General features: G+C 46.6%; 1 protein-coding gene and 1 long non-coding RNA gene across 2 annotated transcripts; one reads left to right on the top strand and one right to left on the bottom strand.

Annotated features, from left to right (window-relative positions):
- Positions 1–5,030: 5,030 nt before the first annotated feature.
- Positions 5,031–6,833, bottom strand: C14H10orf120 (chromosome 14 C10orf120 homolog). The gene is made up of 3 exons (XM_012781292.3): positions 6,576–6,833; positions 6,328–6,403; positions 5,031–5,807 (listed from the first exon to the last, which is right to left on the bottom strand). The coding sequence occupies exons 1-3, from the start codon at positions 6,776–6,778 to the stop codon at positions 5,055–5,057; spliced, it is 1,032 nt and encodes a 343-aa protein (XP_012636746.2). The 5' UTR covers positions 6,779–6,833; the 3' UTR covers positions 5,031–5,054.
- A 148-nt stretch (positions 6,834–6,981) lies between these two features.
- LOC105880336 (uncharacterized) lies at positions 6,982–8,885 on the top strand. Its single transcript, XR_001158153.2, has 3 exons — positions 6,982–7,109; positions 7,794–7,928; positions 8,546–8,885. It is a non-coding gene; the product is annotated as an uncharacterized LOC105880336 (long non-coding RNA).
- Positions 8,886–20,137: the final 11,252 nt, after the last annotated feature.

Raw genomic sequence — 20,137 nt, 5'->3', positions numbered from 1 at the left:
ATCTGAGAGACGTCTAGAAACGTGGCCAAGACGCCTCGGCGCCCCACCTAACGGGCGGCTGTTCCCACCCACGTCTGCTGCCGCCGCAGCCCGGGCTTTTGACTCAGGGCACTCGGGAGCCTGCTGACTGGAACTGGAGATTTTGAGATAAGGTTGGATGGGGGGGCTCCTGGTATTATCATTTATGAGTATTTGCCTCATTCTTCAACTATTTATAAGTTTGTTCAAGATGAAGTCCAAGCCATACACACACACACACACACACACACACACACACACACACACACACGATCATTCCAGTCTGATCAGGAACAGGTGAACCTGGACGGGTCCTTCTACAGAGGGAGCCGTCTCCAGAAAGAGAACATGGTACCAGCCGGTCTCCACTGGTGTTCATGCTCTGTGCTCACGATCAGCCGACTAAAGCAAACAGCTGGGTGACTGCCACAATGAATGCCTGACCCAATATTCAGGCTGCCTCCACTTCCAAGTACCTACATTTCATTCATTCACTCACTCATTCGTTCACTCGTTCATTTAGTCTGTAACCCAAAATCCAGCTTGAGTTCACTGTCTTCTCAGGCTCTTGATGAGGCAGGCTCAACTTCCCAATTTTACCCTGCTTGCAGTCCAAAACCTTCCCTGGTATTTCTGCCAACTCTGATAGACGTCCTTCTCTGAGACACTGTATCCACACATGTTGTCTTCTTCTGAACTCTCTGCCTGGTAGGAAACCCAGCCCTTGCCCCAATTCACAAACTCCAGCCCACACCTCCCTGCCACGTGGGGGTGTCACACGGCCCTTCACCCCCACGCAGTGCCCAGCCTCATTCCTTCTCACTAGCTTCTCTCCTCCCTTCTTTCTTCCTCTCCTTTGCAGGAGAAAAATAAAAATTCCTCTCACTTCCTCCTGCAAAGAGTCTAAGCATTCCTCTGTTGTTAGGAGACTTCCTTTATAATTCAGCCCCTTCCAGCCTAAATTATAAGGTCTTTTCCCCCAAGAAAGACAATTCACCCTAAGATAAATTCTGGTGCCAGCTCTTAGGGAATATAAATTTCAGCTCATTACAATTATATAATTGTTTACTGCGGTACATACAGTGTGTTAGGTACTAGAGGTAGGGCAGTTAAGTTGGGCCTAGGTACTGGTTACAGAAAGGGCTCCTCGGGCAGTGGATAATACCGGTAGACAGACGACATGTGGAAGGGTGAGATAGAATTGGTGAGATAGAAGGAGCAAGGTCAGGTTGCCAAGGGATCCCCGAAGAAGGCAAGGCAGCCAGTTCAGGGGGTGATTATAGAAGGAGCACAGAGTGGATCTTCAGGAAATGAAGCTGGAAGCCCAGCCATGTCCAAGGTGCTGACCAGATGTTTTGCCTCGGAACCCCGCCCCCAGCTTGTTTGACCCCAGCTCGGTCACCCACTGCAGACACCAGCATCCTAGATGAGTCCCACCTGACCCCACAGGGCTCTTCTGAGTCTTGGGGCGACCATATTAAAACCTGCATAAGCTCCAAGAATGGGAAAGCTGATGGGCCTGTTTCCGAAAGCAACTCAAAATAACACCAATGCCAAACTATATGAGTAAGGAAGGCCAAAGAAGTTCTGACTTTTTCAGTAATGACTAACTTTAAGCTTATTTGAAAATCAACTATTGGATGCTTTTCCTTTAATCCATTCATCTATCTATCTAACATCTATTTTTGCCTTTGTCTATTGGATAACCTGATACTAGACTTTTGGTAAAAATGTAGTCTATCACTTGTTCCCCAAGGCTGCATGGCTAATCAGAGTTTTCAGGGAATAGGGGTTGTTAGAAATTTCAGATTAGATGACTCATTACCAGGAGTCTCTTTTGTCTCAGCGCCAGTGTCCAAAGGCTTTCTAAATCCCATATCACCATTAGCATACTCTGCTGAGCTTAAGACTCTTGTGGAGCCTTGGGGTCACCTACCTCGTTATCAAACACTATCATCTGGATGTATTTGTGTAACTCCAGGTGAGTGGTTAGGACAAATACATGCTTATTCCAGGGCAGTTTGGGAATCTTTAAAAATTCAAATCTGAACCTACATTTATTTTCATATACATTTCCTAAAAGGTGGCACACACTCATACATGGTTAACTGTGAGTTATTTCTGGATGGCTCCAGGTAATTAATGTTTGTTGGAATTAGTATCAGATTTATCAACAGCAGCTAGTAGGACAACATGTTGGCCTCATGTTTACCCCTTCCCTTTCCAAAGGGTTGGATTTACTGCGAGAGGTGACTTCAGAATCTCAGAGAATTTGACTCAGTGAAAATATCTCTACACTGGCACCACCTGGCCTTCTTATAGCACAATACTTAGGTTGTCACTGTGCACACTAAGAAGACATTGAGGAGTGGACAAGTATTTAGTCAACCACTAACTCCATCAAACACAGCTAATTAAATGAATCATAGAACTGGACCTTGATAGCTATCTAGTTCAATGCACTCATTTAACAGATGGGGAAATTGAGTCACAGAGACTAGAGACTTACCCATGCCACACAGATGGTTGACAGCAGAGCCATAAGAAAAGCACTGATTTACTCGTCTCTCCTCCAGAGAATTTTCTACTGCATTGTATAGCTTATCTTGGCAATTTTTAGGGTCCGGATAAATAGTTTTTAGTTTTTTCAAACTGGCTTGAGTTTTCAGATGATGCTTTGATATTCACAATTTTATACATATGTAGGACATTATATCAGCACTGGAAATAATATTTTCCTTCCCCCCACATTTTTTACTCTGCCTCAGTTGAAAAGTTGGCCCATTTCTTTGGCTTACAGTGATTCTTTAGTCAAAATCCACTGATGATTTTGGGACAACAAAATCTCGGCCATAGCAGCTACTAATACAACTTCAAGATGCTTTTCTCTTAACCCGCAGCTGTGGCCAGAGGAGTTGTTCTGAGAAACAAGAGAGGGTGGAGCCCACTACTAATGACTCTCGCTCTGCTTGCAGGGGAGTAGGGGCTCTGAATGAACTGATGGTGAGAAACCCTGAGGTGGGAGCTGGAGAGGAACCAGGCCTTGCTGTGGGTAGCTGCATGTTCCAGTGGACAGGTTCAGTGTCTGCCCAACTCTGTAGGAGTCTCTGAGAACAGAGTGTGATTACCTCTGGGGGTAATCACAGTGGGGGATCCCTGTGTACTTCAGATGCAAACAATAAGTGAATGTGTGGAGCTTCTCAGATGCTGAATGTGCTGGCTTAGACTCAGGATAAGATTTCTGTCTTGGGGTGGGGGGAATCCCCATTTGTTCTAAATATCCAAAGATGCTGCAGCTCATACCCATGCCTGGAACTCAAGTTTGACCCCAAAGATACTTGGGAGATGGAGGGCCCACTTCCCTGTTCAGCTCAGGGTCTGGCTGTCCCCCCATGTCCATAGCCCAGAGTTTAATGGGCATCTCAGTCTTTCATTGAATATCTCAGGATCAATAACATGGCCTGCCCATTGTGGGCAAGCCCACAGTTTGGAACAGTTGTCTGAGGCCATGGACAGTGGCCAGCTGTCTTCAGTCTTGATTACTGGGAAAGAGAAAGGCAAGGAGCTTCAGCTGAATGTCCGGGTCCTACGTGGGCTGTGTTGTGCTTCTGATTTGAAGTGGGAGCTAGCCCTGAAATTCTGACAGAATGGCTGATTGTATGGGTGGCTCAGAGCAGGTGTGAGGATCACTAGTGAGGAGCCGACAGCTGTCGTAGGAACTGCACAATGAGCAGGGATACGTGTGTGTGTGTGTGTGTGTGTGTGTGTGTGTGTGTGTGTGTGTGTGTGGAGAGGAGGCAGTGTACAGGGGAGAGACGTTAGCCAACTTCTAGCTTCCAGTTCTTCCCTCCCATGAGAATTCATTTTCATAACTTGTAGCATACCTGGAAGGGCCAGCCCTTCTCTGGGCCATCCTCCTTGTTGACATCTAATCTTCAGTATGAAAAAGAGCGCAAGTTGTGGTAGGGTCTTACTGCCTTATTTGTTGTCTCCTAGATCTGCCACCTTGGGGCACAGGCAAGACCTTTGTCCCTCCCCAGAGACCTTCAGCACCTCCTCCTGACATGCCCAGAGGAATTGTGCATGCTACAGCCATGCCTGCCCTGTGGCTGTCCTTGACCTGATGGGGAGGCTGTGGATCGCCTGGCTGAATTGAAGAGGAGGATGGCGATGAGAAAAGGCTGGGGTGGGCTGGCTCTGTCTTCCAAGGCAGAAACAGTGCACCCAGGCAGGAAGTGGGGGCATGGAACAGACTTCTAACTTTTAGGTTTGGGCAGCCTCCTCCTTGAATAGTGTTCTTTTCCTGACCAGGGCCACAGGCTGGTCCCAGCTCCAGGGACTCCTGGACCTGCCTCCTTGAGTTCATGCCCTCTGCAATACAGCCTCCCATCAAGAGATGAAGTTCATTTACCCACCTTTGCATCTGGACTGGCCTCACATCTTACTTTGGCCAACACAATGTGGCAAGAGTGACTGTGTGCCAGTTCTGAGCATTTATCTTAACAGGCCTTGCAAACTTCTACTCACTCTCTTGGACCACACAATGGCCCTGTGAACAAGGCTGGGCTAGCTTACTGGAGGAAGAAAAATGTGGCTCGGTCACCCCCATTGACCCAGCTGAGGGTTGCCAGCCCCCAGAAGGAGAGGCAGCTAACTTATTTGCAATTTGCTGCAGGCACATGAGGAACCCAGGTGAGAGCAGGAGAGCCGCCCAGCTGAGCCCAGCCTAAATTACTAACCCACAGAATTATAAGTTAAATTGATGATAGTTGTTTTAAGGCACTAGATTTTGGGGTGATTTCTTGCACAGAAATAGATAACTGATACAGGCCCCAATGGAAGTAGGTGAAAAGGAAGGCTTGAGCCGACAGCCAAGAGTTGCCTCAGCATCCAGTTCTTACTTTGCGGACCCCCTGGAGATCAGGCAGGAAAAGCCAAGGTCCCAGAAGAAGATGGAGTGAGAAGGAGCCTGGGGCATAGCTGGCAGGAGTAATAAGGACCAGGACACTTGGTTACCCTGGGGAATAAATAAGATGTTAGTAATGATAAGGAGCCCCTTTGTACATGAGCTGTTTCCAGATATTCTCTTCTCCCAGATTGAAGGTGTTTATCGCATCACTTGGGTGGGCTCTCTGTGATATAAAATCCTGATTCATTAGCATTAAATCTCCAGGGAATTCAGCTAAGTCGAAGAGATTTCGGTTTGTTAGGCCCGTGATGGATCGCTCCCGTTTCTTTGTGGAGAGAAATGGTTTGCAATCATTTGCGCTGTATGTTAATTTTGGTTTTGGTTCTTCTGACTTGAAAACTACGTTCATTTTTACTTCTCGTTTTTCTGTGTTTTTGCCTTCTGCCTCCTCTTTCTTCTCTTGATTAACCTTATTGTAACAATTGGGGTCACAGGTGTCCCCTTGCCTGGCCTTGTCTTTAGCGATCGAGCCCAGGCCCACTCCGGATAGAAACGAGGTACCTCTAAGCTTTTCAATGTCGGGCCGTAGCTGCTCATTTCTCAGGGCTCGAGCAATCTGCATCCTTTCTATGTGCTTGTGGATGTTCATCTTCTCTCTTTCTGGCATTTTAAGCTCCTCTAGGGGCACAATCACCTTTGCTGTCCATATTTTTCCTAGGGGTCCACAAGTAGCACAATCAGAGGAATGTTGTTTTTTATATTCTATTGCCTGTTTATAGTCTGGAGACAGCAACTGTAGTTTCTTGAGCATTTTCCATTCTTCCTCTTGCTTATAAGCCAAAAGCCTTCTTGCTGCTATGGTATGAATGCCACCTAGATGCTGACAATGGGAAGAGAATTGTTAAAATCTCAACGGCACAGGGGCGGACAGCACCATGGAAAGAATTAGCTAGTGGCTGGTTCTCTCCCCATTGCTGAAAGTATCTGAGCCTCTATGTAGTGGGAAAGAGGGTGGACTTTGGGGGTCAAAGTCTGGGTTCAGATCCTACTACCTATTATGTCTCCTCTTACCTATTATGAATTCAAAAGAATGTTGTTGACATTATAGGGTCATTGTGAGGCCTCAACAAGACAATATATATATGTGAAAGTAAGTGCATAGTAGGGGCTCAAGGAGTGATAGTTTTCATCATTTGCTATCACTTAAAGTTATGTTTCTAATTAGAACTCATAAACAGGGCTATTTTGCTGTGCAAGTGTAACAGCCACTAGCAGACTCAGCCAACCTGAGTCCACTGTCTGGGAGGTTTCTCTGTTGCTGGTGGCTTTGAACCCTTGACTCTCCCTAGCTAAACTGGGTGGCTCGAGTGGAGTCTGTGTGTGAACTTCAGGGTACTTACTATGATCTCTTTTTCCAAGGGGGAGTATTTCCCGAGGGCAATGCGTGGGTCCGATGTGCAGAATTTGGTCCATATCCTGGAAGGCAGAGAGCAGGGGGTTAGAACCCTGGAAACAAAACATCACAAAGGGGGAGTCTACACTGGCCAGTCTGGGATCCCCCAGGAACAGGGGTGGCCCCCAAGTGGACTCTGCCATTTGGGCTCTTTCTGACTTGAATGAACCTGGCTGAAGCTCAGGTCACACTAACCCTAGTGGTGACGCAGATCTCAGATCCTCTGGGAAACACGGGGGATCTTCATGCTGAAAGGAGTAGCTGGTGTTAGCTATTCTGACTTGCTTTTCATTCTTCTTGTTTGACTTCCCCTCTCCCTCCTTTTTTTCCTGTGCCCCTAGGTCTCTAGCCCTCTGTTTCCCAGTCTGCTGACAGCCATTGTCACATTCTCTGATCATCCTTCAGCGGTAGGCTAGGCGGGGAGGTGTTAATGCCCAGAGTTTGTTTCTCAGACAATTTAATGGGAGCCCAAGGGACAGTCACAAATAGGTCTTGCATCATAACTGACCTACTTGGAGCTATTGTGAGGTCTGAGTTTAAGGCATCAAATGATTCCCTGGGGTGAAATGGACACACACTGCCATGCTCCTGGGGTGCTGGGGTTCAGAGGAGGGGACTGGGCAGAGTGTGTCTGGGGGGGAATCTGGCCATGTCACCGCTGCTAGCAAGCCTGCCAGGACTGCTCATTTCTTGCAAGATGAAGCCCCAGGCAGCTAGTGTCTCTCTCAGGTGTTTTTTTTGTTTTGTTTTTGTTTTTTTTTTTTGAGACAGAGTCTCACTTTGTTGCCCAGGCTAGAGTGAGTGCCATGGCATCAGCCTAGCTCACAGCAACCTCAAACTCCTGGGCTCAAACGATCCTCCTGCCTCAGCCTCCCGAGTAGCTGGGACTACAGGCATGCACCACCATGCCCGGCTAATTTTTTATATATATATTTAGTTGGTCAATTAATTTCTTTCTATTTTTAGTAGAGACGGGGTCTCGCTCAGGCTGGTTTCGAGCTCCTGACCTCGAGCAATCCGCCCGCCTCGGCCTCCCAGGGTGCTAGGATTACAGGCGTGAGCCACCCCGCCCGCTCTCTCTCAGGTGTTTGCATTCCTCCTTTTCCTGAGCCCTCAGGTTGATCAATGCCACTCTACCCATGGTTCTCGGAACAAGCACATGGGCTACTGTTCATAGTCCCCCCCATCTCCAATGCCTCTCTCCCCTTGATCACCTTCTTGTCTCCCAGGGCCCAGCTCAATTGTTGCTTCCTCCAAGGATGTTGCAGAATAAATCACCCTTTTGTCTATGTTCTCATAGCACTTCCTGCATCATGCTATAGTGCTGTATCTCATACTGCCTCGATTGTCCAATAGATCTGTCTCTCCTTCCATTGAAAGTAGGTGCCAATGGCATCTTACTCTTCTTTGCAGAGCAGTTCTTTAGCACGGGGCCTGGTGTGGGGCAGATGCTCGGGTTGCTGACTCAATAAACAGTCGTCCTGGGTCCCTGGTTAAAGGTGGGATCAAGAATGGTGGGAATGGATGTTGCCACAGCCTCTATGGAAGGTAAGGTGGCAATATATACTACAAACTACAAATGCACGTACTCTTTGACCCAATTACGTGTACAAATTACAATATGCACAAGGTTAGTCATGCAACCCTGTTTGGGGTAACAACCTTAATGATAAACTCAAATGTTCATTAATAGGAAATTGGTCAGAGAATTATGTTTAGCCCTACAATGGAATACTATACAGGAGAACAGGGCTATCGGAGTAATGAAGAGCAAGGAAAGAAGGTCTTGGTTTATATGGAAATATCTCCAGGAAATACAGTTAAATGTAAACAGCCAGTTAAAAATGTATATGTAAACTGTAGACGACCTTTCTGCATTAAGAAGGAAAAAATAAGCATGTATATTTGTATTTACATAAAGGAACTCTAGGATAATACACACAAAAAACTAATCAAAATAGTTAATATGTACCTGACACATGAGGAAGTGGTGGAAATGAGCCTTTTCATTGTATATATTATTATACTATCTTGAATGTAGCACGGTGTGTATGTATTATATATTCGAAAAGGATAAATTTAGGAAAAGTAAGCAGCTCATGGCAGCAGAGTGCATGTTGTCTCTGACAAGTGCTGGCCCTAAAACTATCGTTTGCCTCCACCAGAAACCCACAGCAGATGCTCGGACTTGCTCAGATCCATGGAGCCAACCGCAACACAGAGACGTCCCTCCGTCCACACAGGCACGGTGGCCTGCACCAGCTGGGAACTGGACATCAGCTGAAGGTTGCTGAGCCTCTTGCCCTGTGTCCACTGACTTTCCCATTTGTTCCACTCAGCTGCTAATTACGGGTGACCTTGCACAAGCCATACGGCACCTGGCATGTCGTGCGCACTCAACAAATATTTGTGAAACAACCAGTGAATGATTTATGATGGAATGGTGTGAACCCATAAAACACTAAGCCTTGGGAAAATTTCCGATAATACGACATGACACCGTGCAAAAAAAAGCAGAATATAAAACTTATGCAGAGTACGATCTGGAGGCTGTAAATACAAAAATACGCAAGAGGATAAAGAGACCAGAAGGAAGGAAGCAGAGATGTCGAGGTGACGCCAGGCTGTTGGCCTGCGGGGCTCCTCTGGGGCAGCCTGGTCAGCTCTAGACTGTGGGTCACGACAGGCCCGGGCACGCAGGGGCCGGCTCCTCCAGACAGCAGGGAAGAGGAGGCTGAGCCAGGGCCTGCCTGCGAAGGTTGTTACCACGGCAATGCCTCTCGACACCGTGGGAAAATCAATTCTTCCCACACTCAGTTGCACAAACTTCTGCATTTAGCTGACTTCCTTCTCTCATTTCCATTGCCAGACTTTTGGCTGTTGTTTTCTCTTAAAGAATTTTCCCTTCAATCATTTTTATATTAGGTTTTACTCTCGACTTTCACCTGGTTTTGTCCTTACTTTTATTCCTGGTCATCAACCTCATCTCTTGGTTCATTTTCAAACTCTCCCCTTTAACTGCCTTTCCTTTCCATCTTTCATCTTTTACTCTCATGCTTGTTTATTTGGCTCGAAGCCTTTGTCACTTATATGTATTTCATCTTTTCTTAATATATTTGAGCACTTTTATCTATTGGATTAGTCAGGGTTCTCCAGAGAAAAGAAAACAATAGGGTGTGTGTGTGAGAGAGAGAGAAAGAGAGAGAGAGAATGAGAAAGAGAGAGAGAGAGAGAGAGAGAGACTTATTTTAGGGAACCAGCTCACGGGATTATGGAGGTTGGCAAGTCCAAAATCTGCAGGGTGGCCCAGCAGGCTGGGGATTGTGTGTTGCACTTCAAGACCAAGGGCCATCTGACAGTGGAATTTCCTTTTGCTCAGTGGTGGGGTCAGTCTTTTGTGCCACTCTGGGCTTCAACCCAGACCCATCCACATTATGGAAAGCAATCTTGCTTTACCTAAAGTCCACCAAGTTAAATGTTAATCCCATCCCCAAACACCCTCACATCCATAATAATAGATCAGACCAAATACCTGGGAACCACGCCCCAGCCAAGTTGACATTTAAAATTAACCATCAAGCCAACTTATATTTATTAAGTTTTTAATGATTAGCTTAAATGTTTTTATAGTTTTTTTAATATCAGGCTTTTAGTGTCTATACATAGTTTTACCCATTTTTAAACTTTGTTTCAACAGATTCATACAATAGGTATTCTTTTCTGTCTGCTCCTCCTGCATTTAACAAATGAAAAATGTTTTTTCATTTATAAAAACATGAAAACATGTTTTTACAAATCTCCTCATATGTTTGGCTTTAGTGCACACATTTTCATCGCTGTTTGGCATGATGATGTCATGACTTACTAAGGCCTCTTCCGTTGCTTACACTTGAGTCACTTCTGGCTTGGGAGTGTTCTTGTCCAAGTCTCCTTGGGGTTATGTGCATGATTGTCTGCTGGGTCCATACCTATGGGCATAACTGCTGGGTCATACAGCATGTGTGGCTCCAATTTACTAGAACATTCTCACCTCTATTTCAGAGTGTCTCTACCAACTCACAGTCCCTCCAGGAGCGCATACCCATCTTGCCAACATGGGTGAATAGGTCACGGTATCTCATGTGGCTTTAATTTGCATTTTTTCTGGTTATGAATGAGGTTGAAAACACTTTTTCTACTGGCCTTTGAGATTACCCTTTTGTGAAATGTCTATTCAAGTCTTTTGTTCATTTTTTTTCCTAGGTTTTATTTCTTATCGATATGGAGGGGCTTCACTATGTATTCTTGACAAAAGCCCTTTGTCAAGCCCTTTCACCTGTTTTTGTAAATATGTTGCAAATATTTTTTTCCTACTCTGACTCACCTTTCTACTTTCTTAAAGGTGTCTATGGGTGAATGGAAGTTCTCATTTTTTGCTAAATGCACTCTAATTTGTCAACTTTTCCCATTATGGTTAGTGCTTTCCATGTCTTGTTTAAGAAATCGTTTAAGAAATTCCTACCCCAAGTAGATATGATACTCTCCCATAGTTCATATTTTTTATAAACATGTGTGTGTATATATGTAGTGATATTCTCCTATATTGCCTCTAAAACCTTTCCTTTTGAACTTTACTAACTCCCTATCCTCACTTACTAACTTTATTTTTCCATCTCTTTTTCTTTATATTTTTCAACTTATTTTTATCATGGCTATCAAGACGTGTGTGTGTAGACAAACAAGTAATATACAAAAAGTTGAGGACTCCCTTCCTGCTCACGCCTGTCCTGCAGCCAAGCCTTGGGCTCTGGCTCCCTCTGGTGGATCTTGCAGCCCATTAAATGATGGTTCTCTGAAGACCCAGCTGCCGGCTCCCGCTCCCCCATCCCCAAGACCAAGAGCCTCTCCGCAGACAGCCCCCTGGTTTGTGGGAATGGTGCACCCTCGTGACATTGCGTGACATCCAGACCTCATATGAGGATCTGTGCACATTAAAATCATAGTCACCTCTGCAAAACCATTGGCTCCAGGCCCACCCCACTGCGGGAAGTGTATTCTAGGTCTGTGCTTCTGCAGTGTTAACGGGCATATAAATCTAGAGACGTTCTGGAGATGCAGAGTCTGATTTTGTAGGTCTGGGGTAGGACCTAAAAATCTGCACTTCTAACAAGTAACCAGGTGAGGCCAAAGTTGTGACTCTGTGTGAGAGCACTCGGTAAGAGGTGCCACTCAAAATATGTCTCTGCAGCACCCAAGAAATGCAGACTCTCAGGCCCCACCTCGGAACTACTGAGTCACAATCTGTATTTCACCAAGTTCCCCAGGTGAATCGCATGATGGTAAAGTGTGAAAGGAAGCTGGCCTGGGTGACACCCTCGGCTGCTCCCTCCCAGCGTGGTCCCTGGCACCTAGCAGGTACTCAGCATGTACCTGTGAAATGAAAAAGAAAAGCCTTTCAAGATCTGGCCTGGCTTCTGCTCTGGCTGCCCGCTTGAATCGCTCAGGGGAGGCCCCTTCCACGGGGAGCAGGTGGGGTCTCTGCAGAGGCGTGAGGACCAGGCCAGTCCTCGGGCAGGGAAAGGAGATGCAGAGGAAGGACTTTACGCTGGTGGGAGAGGGATCTGTTGCCACTCCCTGGGTCTCATTCTCTCGTGTCTAGACCTTGAAAGGTCCAGCCAGCCTTGCAAGTGGCCCTGGTGCTCCTCATGGGGCAGGCTGGGAGCAAAGTCGAGAACCAGGAGCCTTGGGGGGGGGGGGCACACAGCCAGAGATGAGCTGAATCTGTGGTCCAAGCTCCTCACTGACCGTGGCTACATCCTGAGCCTTGACTGCTCCAGGCTGGTCTTGGCCATAGTTGTATCTGGGTTGAGGGACGAGGGGAGGGAGGGAGGGAGGGTGGACAGTGCCTCTGAGGACGCCAGGACCCTGGGATCAGCAGGAGTTAGCAAAGCCCCAGGGGAGAGGGCTCGGGCAAGCTTCGTGGGGCCCAGCAGTCTCACGCTGGTGATCACACCCCTGCCCAGCTTGGCGGACCAGGTGTGGTTCGATTGCTCTGTAGAGGAAGGGACACCTGCTCTAACTCACAGAGTGACCCTAACTCACTGAGGAGGGGTCAGGTGGGCAGGGAGGGATGGGCATTCCAGACAGAGGACACTGGAGAACTGGAAGCAGTTCACAGGGGGAGAGGGAACGTGGGGACTTGGCAGGGGAAGGGGCCAGAAAGAGAGGCAGGCAAAGGTTGGGACAGCCTGTTAGGCCATGTGGGAGAGTTGGGGCCTTTCTCTGTGGGACAGTGAGACCTGTATGACCATTTAAAATAATGAGGCAGCATGCAAAACATTTTCATTTTTTACAAACAACTTTGTTGAGGTATACTTTACATCCCATAAAATTGTTTTAAGCATGCAATTCAGTGGATTTTTAGTAAATTTACCAAGTCGTGCAACTGTCTTTATAATTCAGTTTGGAATATTTTCATCATCCCAAAAAGATCCCTCGTGACTTTTACAGTTAATCCCCAGGGAATAGTGTGTGTGTGTGTGTGTGTGTGTGTGTGTGTGTGTGTGTCTCAATTTACCTTCAAATTTTTCATTTGAAAATGATACCTTTCTAGCTTTAAATTACCCTTTCTACCTTGGCTTTTGGCTGCAGAGAGAGTTGGGTGTTTTGTTGTCCCCTGTCACTGTGGGAGGCACCTCTAGCTCCGTGCTTATGCAACCTGCCCACTTCCCATGAAGCCGGAAGCTCCTGCCGGAGCCCAGAGCTGGGATGGCGCCTGAGCTCGCAGGCCCTAGCGGCTTCCCTGGAGAATCGGGCTGGGGATCCTCTTACCCTTCCACAGCCCAGCACAGAAATGACTTAGCAGTTCCGAGACTCCCTTGGATTACAGAGGAAGGGTGTTAACTGCGGTTTCCCTTATCTTTAAATAACAACTTCCTGTATAAGCCTGGCGTGAAGATGGCGCCAGGCAAACCCCAGCTGGTGCCACCACAACCAGACAAGGCAGGGACAAGGGGGCTGGGCAGCGCCCCTGCGTGTGGAGCACGCCTTCCTGCAGGTCAGTTCTTGTGAAATCTGGACACAAATAAAACAGGAGAGAAGACTCTCCCCGGCCCACACCAGGACAAGATTAGAGGTTGCAGTGTTCTTCTTCCCATGATGGGGAAGGATGGGGTTAGTAGGGCCCAGGTTCCACTCGTCTCATTGTGCCCAAGTGACCATCCAGTTCAGCTCTGTCCCCTATCTGGGTGACTCCATGGGGGAGACAAAGCATTGGCCATGCTGGGAGGTGCATCCCCTGTACTTACCAGGGGCTGGCTCACCAGGTGGTCTATTCTACCTGGGGAGGGTTACAGAGAAAGGGCTAAGGAGGAATCACTCAGGTCATGTGGTTTGGTGGCAGATCAGGGTCCCCAGAGCAATAAGGCACCGCCAAATACAGAAGCAAAAACCCCAGCACATTTAGGGTTGGGAGGTACTGATGGGAAGAGACTGGCATTCGAATAGCATATGGACAAACTTTTCTCTCTCTCTTTTTTTTTTTCTTATTCACAAAAGCATCCTATGGGATACATTAACCATTAAATGTTTGTCTTGCAAGTATTTACATTCCTGGTAAAACCTGCCAGTGTAGCAGCTTCTAATATGGAAATTAAAGTAGGATATATTAGTCTATTTAAATGCAGTTCTCTTTAAAGGAGGACCTTTTTCTCTGGGTTTGATTTCTTTGGTATTCACACATTCATGTGTGCATTTGTTTATCTACTTGAGTGGCATCATGAGCTGGACTCCACTAGATGTTGGAGATACAGAGGAGACGGCAGGATCCCTCCCTTGCAGAAGATCTCATGGGTGGAGTGCGACAGGCACACAGCAGCTCAGGGTGCAAGCTACCGTGCAAGGGAGGGAGTCACTGGCAACTCCTGATATCCAGGGGCTCAGAGCCCCCGCCTATAGGGCAAAACTTGGGTGCTCAGAGAGATAAGGTGCATGAAAATTTAGGGAAGGAGTATACAAGTTTATCCGCCTCCTGTTTTCTGCAAATCTACTGCATTGGAAGCAGTAGATTAGGTGAACAGAAGCCAGTTGTAGGAATTTTCCAGGTAGGGTGACCTCTGCTGGGGAGAGATGGTGAGCCCAGCAGCCACTGGCAGGCTCCATGGATGGTTCTTCTTGTTTTGGACACTATTATTCATCAGCTAACAAGGTTGATTTTGGAAAATAAAGGCAATTGCCGTTAAGCACAAATAAGAAAAACAAATCGTGGTCTGCATCATGAACACAGCAGAGGTGGAGACCCCCTATCGCTGATATGGTCGGGTGACCCAGACCCTGGACTCGTCAGCTCAGAGCCCTGCATCACACATAGAGTAACCCACATAATGGGGCAGTGAAGGAAGAATGTGTGAATACTAAAGAAATCAAATCCAGAGAAAAAGGTCCTCCTTTAAAGAGAACTGCATTTAAATAGACTAATATATCCTACTTTAATTTCCATGTTAGAAGCTGCTACACTGGCAGGTTTTGCCAGGAATGTAAATACTTGCAAAACAAAGAAGAGAAAGAGTCCAGATTTTATCATGCTAGGAAGACAACGATAGCCTCCCAGTGAAGGGAAGTGCCCAGGTCCAAGTCCCAGCTGTGTGGCTTCCCACCTGCGGGGGCTTAGGCAAGACTAAGGGAGAGGGTGGCCAAGACACAGCAGGGGAGACTGATGGGGAAAGCAAACAGGTCAGAATCAAACTACTAGGAAAGCGACTGCTCAAGTAATAGAAGTCCCCTGTCCCTCCCCACCTGCAACACCAGGCGGAGGGACTGTGAATTGCAAGGGTGATTTTGCATTTATGGGGTCTATGCCCCCAGGTGGCCCCGTTTTGTGGATTTGTACAAGAAGATGCTGGATGTCAGAGAAGACTGGAGAGGAGAACCTGTAGAAGCTGCCACTGCCCAGGTAACCTGTGTGAAGGGGGCTAGGGCTGCCCCGCCCAGCAGGACATCCCTGCCAGGGCAGGGGTCCCCAGGAGACCCCTCCTACTCATTCTCTCTTAGGAGGTCTGGTTTGCAGAGTTTTGCAGACAAAGAAGCCAGTGTACTGGAGAAAGCTTCAATGATTTGCCCAAGGTCATATTACTTAAAATTAGAAAAAGCAAAACAAAACCAAAAAACACAAATCTCAATATAATCTGAGGTCAGATTCCCCAGGAAATGCTGTGGTGACAGAATGATGCAAATTAAGTCTGATAAGGAGATTGAAATCGAATATGAAGCTGGGGAAAGTCAAGCAGGAAAATATTGAGAGACAAAGGTGTAGCAGTTCCACTCTCACCACCCTTAAATGACACGTTTGGTCTAAAATAAGGATCATCAAATTTAATAATAATGATAATAACTAATACACATTGAATATTTACTACAAGCAGGCACCAGTCTACTAGCTGTATGTGCCTTAACTCATTTAAATATACAAGTATTTAAAACAGTATTAATAGAAGCTATTGGAAGATATTTGTTTCCCAAACCAGTAACCTATTGCGACAGGCATGGTGATATTAGAAATACTGGAGCCTGGTACCAGGCACAGCACGGTTGCTCACTCCATCCAGTTCTGTGTTCACACTTTATGTTGGGAGATCTGAATTAAGGAAAGTGCTGGGGCTCCGAGCAGTTATAGGAAACACTCGGGGTTTCATTACCCAGCAGGAAGAAAGATCTGCAGTCTTTCCACAATGGCACAGCTGTACCCATCTGCGCTGGCTGACCACCAGCCCTGCTGGCAGGTCCAATCCTGGGTCACCTTCATTTTCTCAGGAAACTCTGCCATCATCATCTTCTTTTGTATCATCATCATCTTGGGGGGAACCTCCCACATGTTTCACACAGTGCAGGACATAGAACCCCAATTATCTCTCCCTGCCTGGAAACACGGTGTGTCCTCTGTCTAGAAGCAGCCCCGCTTGCTTTCCCAGGACTGCAAATTCCTGTGTGAGACTCTGGCCTTTTCTACAAGTTGAGGTGGAGCTTAAGGGTCATTATTAAGGACACAGGCTTCTCTCTGTATCCCGACAGGGTGGTCCAAAGAGGCAGTCTCTCTTTGACTGTCCCTTGTATACCCTTCTCCCCTCTCCGGCTCACCCAGGGGGGAGTCATGTTTTTTCAAGAAGGCTGAACCTAATTGAGCATGTATAAAAAGATCACATGAGTTATGGTACACAAACATGAAACCGTCTTATCTTAACACCTGGTTGGCAAAGCATCTCCTAAGGATCCTGGACGCGGTGGGTAAGAGGGAGGGATTACAGAACATCTTATGTGGATCTAACCCCAAGGAGAGTACGTCTCATGATCTATCAGCTGTGTGCCTTGAAACAGAGTCCTGGGAAGAGGCCTAATGGTCAGCGCTGAGAAGCTCCAAATGGCCCCCTGAGCTCATGCTTGGGGTGGGCAGTGCTTTGCCTCCTTATTGTCCAAGCATCCATTGATTCCTTAAATGGGCATGTATTGTTCACGCCAGTGTTGGTTATGGACATTAGTGTTAGCTGGTGAATAACAGTGTCAAAACAAGAAGAACCATCCGTGGAGCCTGACAGCGGCTGCTGGGCTCACCATCGCCCCGTGGTGCCTCCCAGTCACAGGCAAAGCTTGTGGTTCTCATAGCGGCAGTCGCCTCGACCACTGTCACCCACTGCGGTCCCCACGATGGGGGCTGGCAGCCTCTACCTCCACCACCGTCACCTCAGCCCCATCGCTCAGGTCAACTGCCGTCACCTCTGCGGCAGCTGCAGCCGGTGGGCATCGCCAGAGCCACCTCGGCAGCAGTCACTCTCTCTCGTCTGGGCTGTCTTTGTTGTCGCCGCGTGTCCCAACCTCACTCACTGTCAGCGGGCAGTGGAGGCTTCGGGCATTCTTTCAGCACGTCCGGTGCGGGACAAGGAAGTGGAAACATCCCACCAACGAGGCCAGCTAAAGGATGAAAAGGATGGAGTGGGGGTGTGTAGAATGGTGACGACATCAAGAGACGTGTGTCCTTCCCGAAGCAGTTGACCCCGCAGAGGTCAAACAACCGCAGGAGGAGGGACGTGGGGACAAGACGAAGGAACTGGGGATGAAGAGATGGCACGTGGCGATGAGGGAGCAGAGCATGACTTGGAGCTCTCCACTTCGCCTCTGAAGGCTTTCGCTTTGTAATCCGGTGTCTTCTGTTTGTCACGGAAGGTGAAGATTTCAGCCTTGCTTCTGGTGGTTGAGCATCCAGTTCATGCTATATGTAATGGGTTGAACTGTCTCCTGCAAGATTCATAAGTCCTAACCCCTAATACCCCAGAATGTGACCTTATTTGAGATAGTGTCTTTATAGAGGTTATCAAGTTAAAATGAGGTTATTAGGGCGGGTCCTAATCCAATGTGACTAGTGTCCTTATTTTTAAAAAGGTGTATGGGGGTGGAATTTGGAGACAGACATGCACACAGGAACAATACCAAGAAAAGATGAAGGCAGATTGAGGTGATGCTTCTACATGCCAAGGAACACCAAGGATTGACAGAAAAACACCAGAACCTAGGGGACAGTCTCGGAGTGGATTCTTTCTCACTGTCCTCAGAAGGAACCAATCTTGCCAGTAACTTAATTTCAGACTTCCCACCTGCAGAACTGTGAGACGATAAATTTCTATTGCTTAAGCCATCCGGTTTGCAGTACTTTGTGATGACAGCCCTGGTGAACTAATAATATAACATCAAAATCTTTAAAATTCAAGATTATCTTTTAATCACTAGCATACTAAAATTTTTAACATGTTATTTTTTTTTTAACTAGAAGATACAGTGGTCTAGGAGACAGATTTAGCATCTACTTCATGGGCCAGGAAGGCCAACTTTTGTGCAAGGGGCTGTGATAAGTGACTGGGTTGGTGGAGCCATGTGACAATGACCACCATGTAGACAATAATAATCTCTCACCTAGTGTTACAGGCTTGAAGTTAAAGCTCATACCAGAAACCATAATAAAGTTCTAACCCACCCTAGAGAGAAGGAATACTTACCTGCTTTTCATTGTCAAGAGATACAGCGTTCCATGTGGCTACTTAAAAGGGAGACATGGAGGCAGAGAACATGAGAACCGGTGACCCGAGCTCCCATTCTACATCTTCACCCTCTCAGCAGCTGACCCTGGGCATGAGAGCCAACTTCACCTTGTCTCCGATTCCACATCTGTAAAATGGACACAGGACCATCTCTTCTGCTTACTCGCAGAACTATCAAGGAAGTTAAAATGAAATAATGAATGTGAAACGCTCAGAGCAGCAGACAAATACTGGGCAAATAGAGGGAGTTACATGACAATTATTTTGCTTTATTTGTGTAACAAATGCCCTTCTCAAATTTAGTTTACTCTTTTAATCTACTTTCCTCCTTCGAGTGTTTACTCTCGGCTTCAGTTGATTTTTCCTGCTTTTATTTTTGTTTCACTTTGGCCTCCTCACTTAGTTTGTTTTTTTTAAAAAAAGACTTTATCTTTTTAGATTGTAAGCATTTTTATAACAGCTTTTGATTCTTTTTCTAGAAGGAAGTGACAAAAATATAAATGATGGCATTATAAATTCTGTCCCAGTTATGTCAGGTAAAAGGTGCATCCTATCCATGCATTAATACAAACATGTTACTCGGACCACCGTCTTTTGGGGAGGGGTGTGTGTTTTTTCCCAACTCTGGGCTGCAGCTCAGGATCCCTGGATTAAAATCTTGTCTTCACCCCTAGCTAGCTGTGTGAACTTCTACAAATTTATATTTAAAAATAAATCTCAAGTGAATCCTGCTGATCTGGGTATCAGGGAGACAGAAATAAACTAGCAACCTGCCAAGTCAGCTTTACAAATCCCCACACCCGTGACACATGGGAAATGCGCACTGTCTACCTCCTAGAGTGCTGGGAGGGTTCAGTGCTGTGTGTGTAAAACACTGAGCACAATTTGGGGCCACAAGGAGCACTCAGTAACTGTCAGCTGTTCTAGGTTAGTCCCTATAACGAATATAAACCTAAAAGATACAATCCTTCAAGATGAATCCCGAATGGCTACCTGGACCTAAATTTAAAGCAGACCCAAGTGGCCATTTTCTGACTAGAGGTCACACGTGTACTCTGAGTTCCCCCCAAACTCACATGTTTTTAACTTCGAGACTCTCAGAGCTCACCAGAACCAACCAATCAGAGCTCACCAATCAGGGCTCAGCTGTATCAACCATCCAGAATTCCCCTGTGTCCATCAATCAGGACTAAACAAGTTTTAAGCTTTTATTTGCATAAATGGTCCTGACTGGGAACCTAGGTGGGGATTTTTGCTATAAAACCTGAGCCCTCCTTTTGTTCTCTGGAATACACAATTTATGGAGGCTACATCTCCCCAGTTTACAAAGTGTTCACTAGGATAAAGTCTCTTTCCTCCAAATTCCCTTTTCTCAGAACTTTTGTTCATGGACCAGGCCTCATCAGACAACCCGAGACCCAGGAACCAAGAGGCTGACCAGGTCCTGCAGGATTTCGTCTGTAACCTCTGCCTTTAACCTGGATTTAACCTCCGGAATGACCAGTGAAGTTCTGCAAGTTGGGCACAAATCGAGCGGAATAAATGGGGCTTTGGTCTGAAATGGGAACCAATGAAACTAATGTTTTCTTTCGAACACTCATGAAGGACGGGATGTCTCAATTTCTTTAAATGTCAACATAATGCAACCTGACCTCGTTTTATTCCAGTGAAAGAATCTATTGTGTCTGTACATGGAAA

Source organism: Microcebus murinus, chromosome 14, assembly GCF_040939455.1.
Source record: "Microcebus murinus isolate Inina chromosome 14, M.murinus_Inina_mat1.0, whole genome shotgun sequence".
NCBI classification, from domain to species: domain Eukaryota; kingdom Metazoa; phylum Chordata; class Mammalia; order Primates; family Cheirogaleidae; genus Microcebus; species Microcebus murinus.
The sequence above is the reverse complement of the archived record's forward strand: the minus strand, read 5'-3'. Positions and strand labels throughout refer to the sequence as shown.